Source organism: Notolepis coatsorum, assembly GCF_963971535.1.
Source record: "Notolepis coatsorum genome assembly, chromosome: 2".
NCBI lineage: Eukaryota > Metazoa > Chordata > Actinopteri > Aulopiformes > Paralepididae > Notolepis > Notolepis coatsorum.
The window spans coordinates 79,647,439-79,659,780 of record NC_140166.1 but is presented as its reverse complement, the minus strand read 5'-3'; the positions used below and the strand labels follow the sequence as shown (position 1 = coordinate 79,659,780).

Below are 12,342 nucleotides of genomic sequence, written 5' to 3'. Positions count from 1 at the left end.
CTTTCAAGCGAGGCATTGCAGCCTAATCTAAAAACTCCACCTCGAGCATAATGATATATAATGACATCCCTATTTAAAAGTAAATTGTATCCTTCGAGTGACATCCTTGAAAATTAAAAACAGTGATTGATAAAGTACTGAAAAGTCCTTGAATTTCATTTTGCAATGTCTGTGGGAACCCTGGAAACACTTCCCGTAAAATATATTGATGAACTCTCCCACTTAATGTTAAATTGAATCGCCCAATAGAATGAGCAGCTTATCTACAGATAATTTCAAATGTTTGGTGAAGTAATTTTTAACCGTTTGCACAGCTACCCTTTAAACATGGGAACGATCGAGAGAACGCATTGTACAGCGTTTTCCACAAATTGCAAAGGAATGCTACCCGATTATATAACCTGAGGTATGCGTGCGTTTGTAATATCCAATGGGCCAAAATCGATCACGCATGTATATTCGTAACGCACCTCTCACTGATTCTACAGTGTGCCGCAACGCGCGCAGACGGAATTCGTCATCATTGTATTTTCCAACGCCAGCATAATGTGGCGATTTCACCGGCTAAGGCAATGGCACCACAATAGGCTATAGCACCAGCTACAATGTTTTTCTTAATTTTTTATATATCTCTTTCTCTCTCTCCCTCTCTCTCTACTTTCTCCCCCTCTCTCTCTCCCTCTATCTACTCTCTCCCCCTCTCTCCCTATCTCTTCTCTCCCTCTCTCTTCTCTCCCTCTCTCTCTCCCTCTCTCACCCTCTCTCCTTCTCTCTCTCTCTCTCTATCTCTCTCTCCCTCTCTCTCTACTTTCGCCCCCTCTCTCCCTCTCTCTACTCTCTCCCTATCTTCTCTCCCTCTCTCTCTCCCTCTCTCTCTCCCTCTCTCTTCGCTCTCTCTCTCTCTCTCTCTCTCAGTGCATGCTGGGAGTGAGATTGGAGATGGGAGGTGCGTGAAAGTAGTGTGAGTTTTTCTATCTTTATCTATCTATTTAGTTAAATTTATTTATGCAATATTGTAATTATAGTGTAGTGTTAGTTTGCTGTGTGTTTGGTGTGTACAGGGTTAAGTGGGGAGTTTGTTTGTTTGGCAGTCGGCCAGTTTGTGCTGCTGGTTGGCGTGATAGGCTAGTACACTGGTAGAATCCGGCATTAGTATCGACGACACGTTCACACCAGGCAGAAGGATTAACATATCTAACATTCCACCGTTCATAAGTGCAACTATTAATAAGTCAACTTGCACGACATGGGAGGATAATTTCCCTGATAAGGGATGTAAATCTCCACTATTGAAGCATGTTGTCTGACATAGACGTCAGGTTTTAATGATTCTCAAGAACAGCAGAGAAGAGCTTGATTTGGTTTTCAAATTAAGAGTTGATGATTTTGATTATGTGGTTTTTGTGAACTCTGGAAACTCAAAGTGTTTCAAGTGTGGAGAGGAAGGACATATAGTGCGCGATTGTCCGAGGGGAGAGGCGAGAGACGCACCAGGAGGAACGCAGAGCTGCGGGCAGCACAGGTACAGAGGAGGGAGGGGTGAGAGACACACAGTCTCGGCAGTGCAGACCAGAGCTGCGGGCAGTGCAGGTACAGAGGAGGGATGGGGAGCTGTCAAAGTTGGAGATTACTTTGAAGATAAGGAGATGTTTATTATTTCAGCAAGAACTCAAATGAGAATGAGGAACAATGGGGGGTACACTTCCCAGGAAGTTTTTACACTGAGGAAAATTGTACAAAAGCTCAATAAAACAGACAATGAATGGTAACCAGAATCCAAGTAGTTTAGGATGGATCCTGTGTTTTTTTTAATCTGTTGTGCACTCCTTTTGGAGATTATGAGTGATCAAGGTTTCCACGCTCAATATTGACCCTTTAACGTCTCTGTTTTTAACTAACTGTAAATGTGCACTTGTGTGTGCATTTTTTAGAGAATGGGTTTTATTTAGATGGAACAGACTGGAGTTGAAAAGTATGTTCTGGTTAATGGAGGAGCCTCTGATGTATGGAGCACGGCTGCACATTCAGGACGGTAGTAGACCTGGGCTTGTACAGCGTCTGCACTCAGTTTGGACAGTGAAACTGAAACTAAAAGTGGATGTAGCCGGGCCAGGAATTCACCACACAGAGTAAGTTGCTTCTTTATTGGAGCTGAGGACAGCCCGTCACAACAGAGACTGTTTGAATGATTGGACTGAAGCGCGGAGCATCAGGGAACAAGACATGTTGCAGGACTATTTCAGTGGAATGGAGGGTCCTGATGAGGGGGATCTGTTCCATGTGCTGGGTATCAAAATGGACAAAACTGGACTGACAGGACCCATCTTGGGTTGCTCATATGTTGTTCTTGCTGAGATATACGTGTTGAATGGAAATATGGACACATTTTTGTTTGGGTGGAGCTTCAATGAAGTTTTTTGTTGTGTTGCAGAAGGACAGTTGTATTTTAGCAAGTTTTTTTACGTGAGATCTCATGTGGTTTTAAGTATGATGGGGACATTGTCCGATATAATGTGTAGTTATTTAATTGTATTGACACACACATTGTAATGAGAATTATGTAAATAAATGTTTTTTCTAAAATAAAAATAAATATATCTCTCCCTCTCTCTCTTTCTACTCTCTCCCCCTCTCTCTTCTCTCCATCTCCCTCTCCCGCTCTCACCCTCTCTCTCTTCTATCTCTCTCTCCCTCTCTCTCTCTTTTTCTATCTCTATCTCTCTCTCTCTCTATCTCTCTCTCTCCCTCCGAGCCCTTTTCCGTCTCACAAATGGGACAGCTGTGATGAGGATCTTTCAGTATCTGCTGGTGTCAGCAACCGAGGACGTGACGTCAAGCCTCTCTTTTAATTGGGCTCCTCTCTCTCTTTGTGCGTAGGTTCTCCGACATGCCCCGTGCCGCCGACGTAGTGAACGCCTTGGATCACGGGGGTCTGGTGTCCGTGCTCGCCGCCTACGGGGAGGAGAAACACGCCAGGAAGATCGCCTCGGCCATCGTGGAGGCACGCGCCGTGTACCCCATCATCCGAACACAGCAGCTGGCCAGCGTCGTGGCAGGTAGCAGGGATTACGGTCCTTAGTTAACCCTTTCACGACCACACTACAGACGGTTAACCTTTCACTGCCACACCTATCTCTCTCTCTCGCCCTCTCTCTCTCTCTCTACTCTCTCGCCCTCTCTCTCTACTCTGTACTCTCTCTCGCCCTCTCTCTCTCCCTAGTAGTGAAAGGGTTAACCCTTTGTCGTGTGGCAGTGAAAGGGTTATCCTTCTGTACTGTCGCAGTGAAAGGGTTAACCATTTGGTATAGTGGTACGACACAGGGGTGAGGTGAGGAGCGGGTGTGTTATTAAGCCAGAGCCTATTATCCGTGGGACCTACTCGTTTGGGGAAATGACGACGGATGTTGATCTCGACCGCTATCATCTTGTTGGTCGGGGATGCCTGCCTCTCTCTCCCTCTCTATCTCTCTCTATCTATCTCTCTCTCTCTCTCTCTGTCTCCCTCTCTCTCTTTACTCTTTACTCTCTCTCTCTCCTCTCTCTCTCTCTATCTCTCTCTCTCCTCTCTCTCTCTGTCTCTCTATATCTCTCCATCTCTCTCTCCCTCTCTCTCTCTCTCTCTCTCTCTCTCTCTCTCTCTCTCTCTCTCTCTCTCTCTCTCTCTCTCTCTCTCTCTCTCTCTCTCTCTGTCTCTCTCTCCTCTCTCTCACTCTCTCTCTCTCTCTCTCTCTCTCTCTCTCTCTCTCTCTCTCTCTCTCTCTCTCTCTCTCTCTCTCTCTCTCTCTCTCTCTCTCTCTCTCTCTCTCTCTCTCTCTCTCTCTCTCTCTTTCTCTCCCACGCCCGTTCTGATGAGATTACAATTAATAAAGTGGAGTGAGCTGGAGGTGGCTGGAAAAGGGTGCGGCTCACGCTTTGACAAGAAACGTAGGACCTCACACGATAGCCCCTGTTGCATCCTCCGTTCTCCTCCTCCTCTTCATTAGTGTGGGTGACACTGCCACACTATTGAAATCTATACTATTTTAATTAATTAATTTATTATTCCTCCGATACACCGCATACACGTGAAAGGTATCAAAACGACCGGCTTGCTCCAACTCGAGTTGCTATTACTTTTCGGAAAGTTTCACCGCACCGCTTGGCTACAAATCGACTTTAAACAGGAACATTTTGGTCCATAGGGAATGAATGGCGAACTAGAATGTAGAAGCTGCATTTTTTGTTATACCATCACCTTTTGTAAATTGCGACAGTGATCTCAATTTTGGACATAGATATAAAAACAACACATCAAAACGATGACACGGCTGTGCCCTCGCTCACAAAAGAATAAAAGAATTGGACATTTCTATCTCAACTTATGACCATTTCTTTGAAAGTTATGCTCCACATGGCTTTGCACTCTAGCAAAAACCAGAGTTTTTACTGTTTCCCCCCTTGTTTCCCGATCGCCACCCAGGCCACAATTGTCGACGGAATTACACAATATCGCACATAACCCTTCACATAACCCTTCAAGTGCTCATATTAAAGTGACTAAGCTTCATCTCTTATCGTTTTGCTTTAATCATCGTGAGACTGAAGGATGCGTCAGCCCTCATTGAAATACATTGGGTCCAAAGTGCATAGTCATTGTGTCACTTAGGATTAGAATCAATTAGGGGTAGCATGTGTGCATGACTCAGAGGGAGCTGTCAATCAACTCAGTACTGCTGACCTAGCAATGACCGCAGGGAGTTAACCCTTGATGGCCCCTTCCCCTTTTTGTATCTTTTGAACCGTTTGTCGTAGAGACTTGCGGGTTGTGGCATTGTACTCAGAAGGGATATCCTCTTTTATTGTTCTATGTTGACCACGCCCCATGGTTCGGCTCCTCCCCCTTCAGGGGATTACCCCTTGATCCTCAGGCCGTGCCCCCCTTTTGTATCTTTTGAACCGTTTGTCGTAGAGACTTGCGGGTTGTGCCATTGTACTCAGTAGGGATGTCCTCTTTCATTGGTCTATGTTGACCACGCCCATAGTTTGGCTCCTCCCCCTTTGTGTATCTTTTGAACCGTTTGTCGTAGAGACTTGCGGGTTGTGTCATTGTACTCAGTAGGGATATCCTCTTTCATTGGTCTATGTTGACCACGCCCCCATGGTTCGGATCCTCCCCCTTATAATTAGGCCCGCCCCATTTTTGTATCTTTTGAACCGTTTGTCGTAGAGACTTGCGGGTTGTGGCATTGTACTTGGTAGGGATATCCTCTTTCATTGGTCTATGTTGACCACGCCCATAGTTTGGCTCCTCCCCCTTTGTGTATCTTTTGAACCGTTTGTCGTAGAGACTTGCGGGTTGTGTCATTGTACTCGGTAGGGATATCCTCTTTCATTGGTCTAGGTCAGGGAGGGGCAACTGGCGGCCCGCGGGCCGCATGCGGCCCTCACCGACGTTCCATGCGGCCCCAGGCCAATAAAAAAAAATAAAAATAAAAAATTATAATATTTTTTTATTTTTTTATTTTTTTTATTTTTTTGTATTGTATTCGACTAAGAAGAGTTGGCAGTCGACTATGGCTCCTTTCGATCGATTAGTCGACTATTTGACTAATAGGGGTCAGCCCTAGTGTGGACATATGAAACGCTGTTGAAAGTGCCGTGCAGCAATATGGGGGTTTTGATAAACTGTCGGCTGTTGTTACCGATGGAGCACCGGCAATGAAAGGAAAACACACAGGATTCGCCGGGCTTCTAAGGCAGAGTGGCGTTGAGTGTCCAATGCTGCACTGCATTATACATCAGGTAAGTTCGCTAACATAATTTCCATCTATTGTGGGTCACTATAATGACCAATGCGAGTCGAGTGTAGTCAAATTATATGCGAGAGTCGTTAAATAGTTTTTCTTTTTTTTTATCTGATATAGGAGGCTCTCTGTGCCAAGAAGCTTGACTACTACAGCCATGTTATGGATTTGGTTACCAAGGTTACCAATCTAATTCGTGGAGGCAACAGGTCACTAAACCATAGAAAGTTTGTCTCCTTTTTGGAAGAGATGGACACTGATTATGGCGACTTGCAGCTACACACAGAAATCCGATGGCTGAGCCGTCGGAAAGTACAGGAGCGACATTGAAACACTGCAAATGCAATTCAATGATCGGTTTGAAGATTTCAACGGCATGCAGTCACGGATAGCGCTGTTTGCCGGCCCCCTCACCGCTACGGTGTCAGAGCAGCCCCCACCGTTGCAGCTTGAACTGTGCGAGCTACAGTCAGATCCTTTTTTTCAAGCAAAGAGAAATGAGAGGGGAATTTCGTTTTGGAAACTGCTACCTGAGCCCCGCTTCCCACTCCTCAGGGACTTTGCCCTCTCTATGGCCAGTATGTTTGGGAGCACATACATATGTGAGAGCAATTTCTCAAACATGAAGCACATCAAGTCAAAGTAGAGAAACAGGCTGTCGGATTAAACATTATTTCATCTGATGCAGATTGCATGCACAAACATTGAAGTTGACATTCCTGCTATTGTGCGCCAAATGGAGAGACCACAAGTGTCTCATTAAAGACAGGGGGGAGGAGGAGATGATGAAGAGGTGTAGAGGGGGGGAAGGAGATGATGAAGAGGTGTAGAGAGGGGGGAAGAGATGATGAAGAGATGTAGAGAGGGGGGGGAGATGATGGAGAGGTGTAGAGAGGGGACCATTATTATTATTATTATTATTATTATTATTATTATTATTATTATTATTATTATTATTATTATTATTATTATTATTATTATTATTATTATTATTATTATTATTATTATTATAACCATTATTGACCCACTGTGGGGTGAGGGTGAATGTCATGCCAGTTTGATAAAGGGTCAATGGGAGGCATGTAGTATTGCACTTTACTTTACTTGCACTTTACTTGTTTACTTTTGTAGTGTTCAGATAACACTAATAACACAAACACAAAGCAGCATTCCTGCTGCATTTCACTACAACAGTAAATCAAAAGTGCAATAATAAATGATTTTGTTAAATGTATACACTTTTATCCTGCTACTAAACAAAACATTCCTGAGTGCTTCATATCCATAACATGCATTTCAGTGTTATAATGTTTTGTTTAGTAGCAGGATAAAAGTTTATACATTTAACTAAATCATTTATTATTGCACTTTTGATTTACTGTTGTAGTGAAATGCAGCAGGAATGCTGCTTTGTGTTTGTTGAGCAGTGGGCTTTAAGTTCATACATTTATTTTATTAGAAGCCTTAATTATAATTGATAATTTTTGTATATATTTGGGGTTACACAGCAATACTTTTAAATTCAGCTGTTTATAAATTCATAAAGTTGAAATTGCATTACTAAATGCATTTGAAATGGAATAAAAACAAAGTTACAACAAATTATAATTGTTTATATACCTTGTGACTATTAGGGCTATTTGAGTGATGGGGTACTACTGGCGGGACTGCCGATAAACAATGCGGCCCCCCAGATTGATTGTGGACATTTTGTGGCCCTCACCATATACAAAGTTGCCCACCCCTGGTCTAGGTTGACCACGCCCCCTTTATTCGGTCCCTCCCCCTTAGCATTAGTCCCCGCCCCCTTTTTGTATATTTTGAACCGTTTGTCATAGAGACTTGCGGGCTGTGGCATCGTACTCAGTAGGGATGTCCTCTTTCATTAGTCTATGTTGACCACGCCCATAGTTTGGCATCTCCCCCTTTGTGTATCTATTGAACCGTTTGTCGTAGAGACTTGCGGGTTGTGTCATTGTACTCAGTAGGGAATCTCAAATTTTTTAGATCAGTCAGCGATGAAGATTCTTGCTGGAGCTCTCATACAGTGTCACTATGACTATGCGTGTGGCTCCTGGTACAACAGTGCCCCCAAAAGTCAGAAAATAAAACTACAGACATCACAAAACAAGCTAATCAGGGTAATACTAAGGCTACCTGCTCGAACCCACCTTGACCCATCTCACTTTGAGGTCATGAGATGGCTTAAGGTGGAAGACAGAGTAAACCAGATAGGGATGTGCCTAGTTCACAGAATAGTGCATGGGGTAGTGCCAGTGTACTTTAACAATTACTTCAACCGAATCAGAGACACCCATGCTTACCAAACAAGGCGCAGCTCAACTGACTTTGTGCCAGTCAGATTCAGGAGCTGTATGGGGAAGGAGTCATTTTTATATTCAGCAGCTGTCTATTGGAATAGTCTGCCCAGTGAACTGAAAACCATAGACAGTGCCGTTAGATTCAAGTCCAGCCTGAAGACATGGCTCAAAAGGGACTATACCTAGACACTTAGCTTAAGGCACCCTTGCATGTTGTATGAGTCTGTATGTATATAAATGTTAAATGGTATATGTGATGTGTTGTGATGTCACGTTTTGTATGATGCATGTGTTAAGCATCACATTCCCCCACCCCCCTACAAGGACCACAATGGAAATAAGCTCTGAGCTTTTTTGTGTTACATCCTTGGCAGTATATCCCGACTGTGCTCTTCTGTCACATGTTTATTTTTATATTGTCAAATAAAGTCATTCATTCATTCATTCATTCATTCACTCTTTCATTGGTCAATGTTGACCACTCCCCCGATACTTAGGCCACACCCCTTTTTGTATCTTTTGAACCGTTTGTCGTAGAGACTTGCGGGTTGTGCCATTGTACTCAGTAGGGATATCCTCTTTCATTGGTCTATGTTGACCACTCCCCCGATTCTTAGGCCACACCCCCTTTGTTTATCTTTTGAACCGTTTGTCATATAGACTTGCGGGTTGTGCCATTGTACTCCGTAGGGATATCCTCTTTCATTGGTCTATGTTGACCACTCCCCTGATCCTTAGGCCACACCACTTTTTTGTATTTTATTTTTGTATTATTTTTTAAACAAACATATAAACAAACATGACAACACACGATAAGATATACAAGCATTAATTAACAGTGCACATCCAATGAAATCACCATTTAGTTAAATGTCTTATACAGGATATACCCCTAATACCTGCTATCTAATACCCTACACACATATGCTCTAGCTCGTACCCCCCCCTCCCGGACCCCCCATTGGATAATCCATCCATTATCCCTCGCTCCTAACCAGATACTACCATTATATGCTAGCTTTTATTCTCTCCACCACTTCTAACCACATTGTCATTTTGGATTCATTGAGACCCAAAATTCTTGCTGTAGATATTTCTTGATAAATCACATCGAGATATGTAAGAATCCAGACCTTCCGGCAAATTTTTTCCGGTTGAAACCATTGTGATGCTATCAGCTTTTTAGCCACTGTGATACTCGATAAAACCAATCTCTTTAGCTGTGGATGTACTGCACACTCAAAAACATCATTCAGCAGTAATACAGAGGGGTGTACAGGTATATTCAGAGTTAAGAGATTTGATAATTGCTGGGTCACTTCTTTCCAGAATATCTTAACTGGTGGGCAGTCCCAGTACATGTGCATAAATGTCCCCTCGTCCCCATTGTACATAAGGAGCATTTGGAGTCTTGTTTAAGACCCATTCTGTTCAGTCTTATAGGAGTCAAGTCAAGCCACACCCCCTTTTTGTATCTTTTGAACCGTTTGTCATAGAGACTCGCAAGAGACCCTCTCCCGTTGGCCGGCGGTGCACAGGCGTCACCCACACTTTCACAATTTCCCCCCGCGGAATTGTCTAGTTTTGATTTGTTTTCCACCACCATATGCCTTTCTCTGCACCTCCCTCTCCCCCTCCCCCCTCTCTGTTACACACACACACACACACCTAAACCCAAGCACAAACACTAAGAAATACGCACATGTGTACAGAGGTAGACACACATATTGTGAAGGCTAGAGTGACATTTTGTGTTTGTTGTTTTTGTTTTCTTTTGCTGTATGTCTTGGGCTTTGAAAGTTGTCAAAAGAGAGCGGGAGAGAGAGATGTCAGTTCAGTAGGCAAGAGAGAGAGAGGGAGAGAGATGTCCTTTCAGTAGGCAAGAGAGAGAGAGGGAGAGAGATGTCCTTTCAGTAGTCATGAGAGAGAGAGGGAGAGAGATGTCCTTTCAGTAGTCAAGAGAGAGAGAGAGATCTCCTTTCAATAGTCAAGAGAGAGATGTCCTTTCAGTAGTCAAGAGAGAGAGGGAGAGAGATGTTCTTTCAGTAGTCAAGAGAGATAGAGAGGGAGAGAGCTGTCCTTTCAGTAGTCAAGAGAGAGATGTCCTTTCAGTAGTCAAGAGAGAGAGATATTCCCTTTCAGTAGTCAAGAGAGAGAGATATTCCCTTGCAGTAGTCAAGAGAGAGAGGGAGAGAGTTGTCATTTCAGTAGGAGAGAGAGAGAGATGTCCTTTCAGTAGTCAAGAGAGACAGATATTTCCTTTCAGTAGTCAAGAGAGAGCGGGAGAGAGAGATGTCCTTTCAGTAGTCAAGAGAGAGGGAGAGAGAGAGATGTCCTTTCAGTAGGAGAGAGAGAGAGACGTCCTTTCAGTAGTCAAGAGAGAGGGAGAGAGATGTCCTTTCAGTAGTCAAGAGAGAGAGAGAGATGTCCTTTCAGTAGTCAAGAGAGAGAGAGATGTCCTTTCAGTAGTCAAGAGAGAGAGGGATGTCCGTTCAGTAGTCAAGAGAGAGAGAGATGTCCTTTCAGTAGTCAAGAGAGAGAGATGTCCTTTCATGTAGTCAAGAGAGAGAGATGTCCTTTCAGTAGTCAAGAGAGAGAGGGATGTCCGTTCAGTAGTCAAGAGAGAGAGAGATGTCCTTTCAGTAGTCAAGAGAGAGAGATGTCCTTTCATGTAGTCAAGAGAGAGATGTCCTTTCATGTAGTCAAGAGAGAGAGAGAGATGTCCTTTCAGTAGTCAAGAGAGAGAGAGAGATGTCCTTTCAGTAGTCAAGAGAGAGAGATGTCCTTTCATGTAGTCAAGAGAGAGAGAGAGATGTCCTTTCAGTAGTCAAGAGAGATATGTCCTTTCAGTAGTCAAGAGAGATAGAGAGATGTCCTTTCAGTAGTCGAGAGAGATATGTCCTTTCAGGTAGTCAAGAGAGAGAGAGGCCAGGCCGTGTTCACTTTGTCATCAGGGGGATGTTGAGACAGAACCTCACTTCCTACTACACTGTGAGAAATATAAGGATCTAAGAAGTTTTCTTTGATAAAATAAATAAAATTGATCCAATTAATATTATGGTATTTTATTGCTTAATATATATGTTATTGTTTGTATGTTGAACTTGCTTTGGCAATAAGTATGTTAATATTTCATGCCAATAAAGCCTATTTGAATTGAATTGAATTGAGAGAGATGTCCTTTCAATAGTCAAGAGAGAGAGAGAGATGTCCTTTCAAGTAGTCAAGAGAGAGAGAGAGATGTCCTTTCAAGTAGTCAAGAGAGAGAGAGATGTCCTTTCAGTGGTCAAGAGAGAGAGAGAGAGAGAGGTAGAGAGAGGTGTCCTTTCAGTAGTCAAGATAGAGAGAGGGAGAGAGAGATGTCCTTTCAGTAGTCAAGAGAGAGATGTCCTTTTAGTAGTCAAGAGAGAGGGGGAGAGAGATGTCCTTTCAGTAGTCAAGATAGAGAGAGAGGGAGAGAGATGTCCTTTCAGTAGTCAAGAGAGAGATGTCCTTTCAGTAGTCAAGAGAGAGAGAGAGATGTAATTTCAGTAGCCAATGAGAGAGAGGTAGGGAGATGTCCTTTCAGTAGTCAAGAGAGAGAGAGAGAGAGATGTCCTTTCAGTAGTCAAGAGAGAGATAAAGAGAGAGCAAGAGGGAGAGAGAGATGTCCTTTCAGTAGTCAAGAGACAGAGAGGTAGAGAGAGATGTCCTTTCAGTAGTCAAGAGAGAGAGGGAGAGAGAGAGCAAGTGGGAGAGAGAGATGTCCTTTCAGTAGTCAAGAGAGAGAGAGAGGGAGAGAGAGAGCAAGTGGGAGAGAGAGATGTCCTTTCAGTAGTCAAGAGAGAGAGAGAGGGAGAGAAAGATTCAGTAGTCATTGGACATAGCGGCGTGTGCGTCACGCAGGGAGAACAGGTGTGAGGGAGGGCAGTTGTTTGATCTCATCTGAAGAGCAGAGCGAGTCACCACCAATGTTTATTCCAATCAATCCGAGAGGTCCTGACTTTTGTAAGTCCCAGGGGGGTCTGTGCTAGAGGGGGGGGGGGGGGGGGGGTCTGTGCTATGCTGTCCCTGACACTGTTTCAGAGAGGGGGGGGTATGTGCTAGAGGGGGGTCTGTACTAGTATGTCTGCAGATAGGGGGGGGGGGTCTGTGCTAGGCTGTCCCTGACACTGTTGCAGAGAGGAGGGGGGGGGGCTGTGCTAGGCTGTATCTGAGGCTGCGGTTACATTAGGGCCAGAACGATTCGTTTCATTTAG

General features: G+C 43.9%; 1 protein-coding gene across 2 annotated transcripts in view; it reads left to right on the top strand.

Annotated features, from left to right (window-relative positions):
- mettl15 (methyltransferase 15, mitochondrial 12S rRNA N4-cytidine) overlaps positions 1-12,342 on the top strand; it is a 218,712-nt gene that overhangs the window by 160,672 nt on the left and 45,698 nt on the right. For both annotated transcript variants that reach the window (XM_084308949.1, XM_084308950.1), the window contains exon 5: positions 2,878-3,056. In XM_084308949.1, the coding sequence (XP_084165075.1) occupies positions 2,878-3,056 (179 nt within the window). The remainder of the gene's footprint in view (positions 1-2,877; positions 3,057-12,342) is intronic.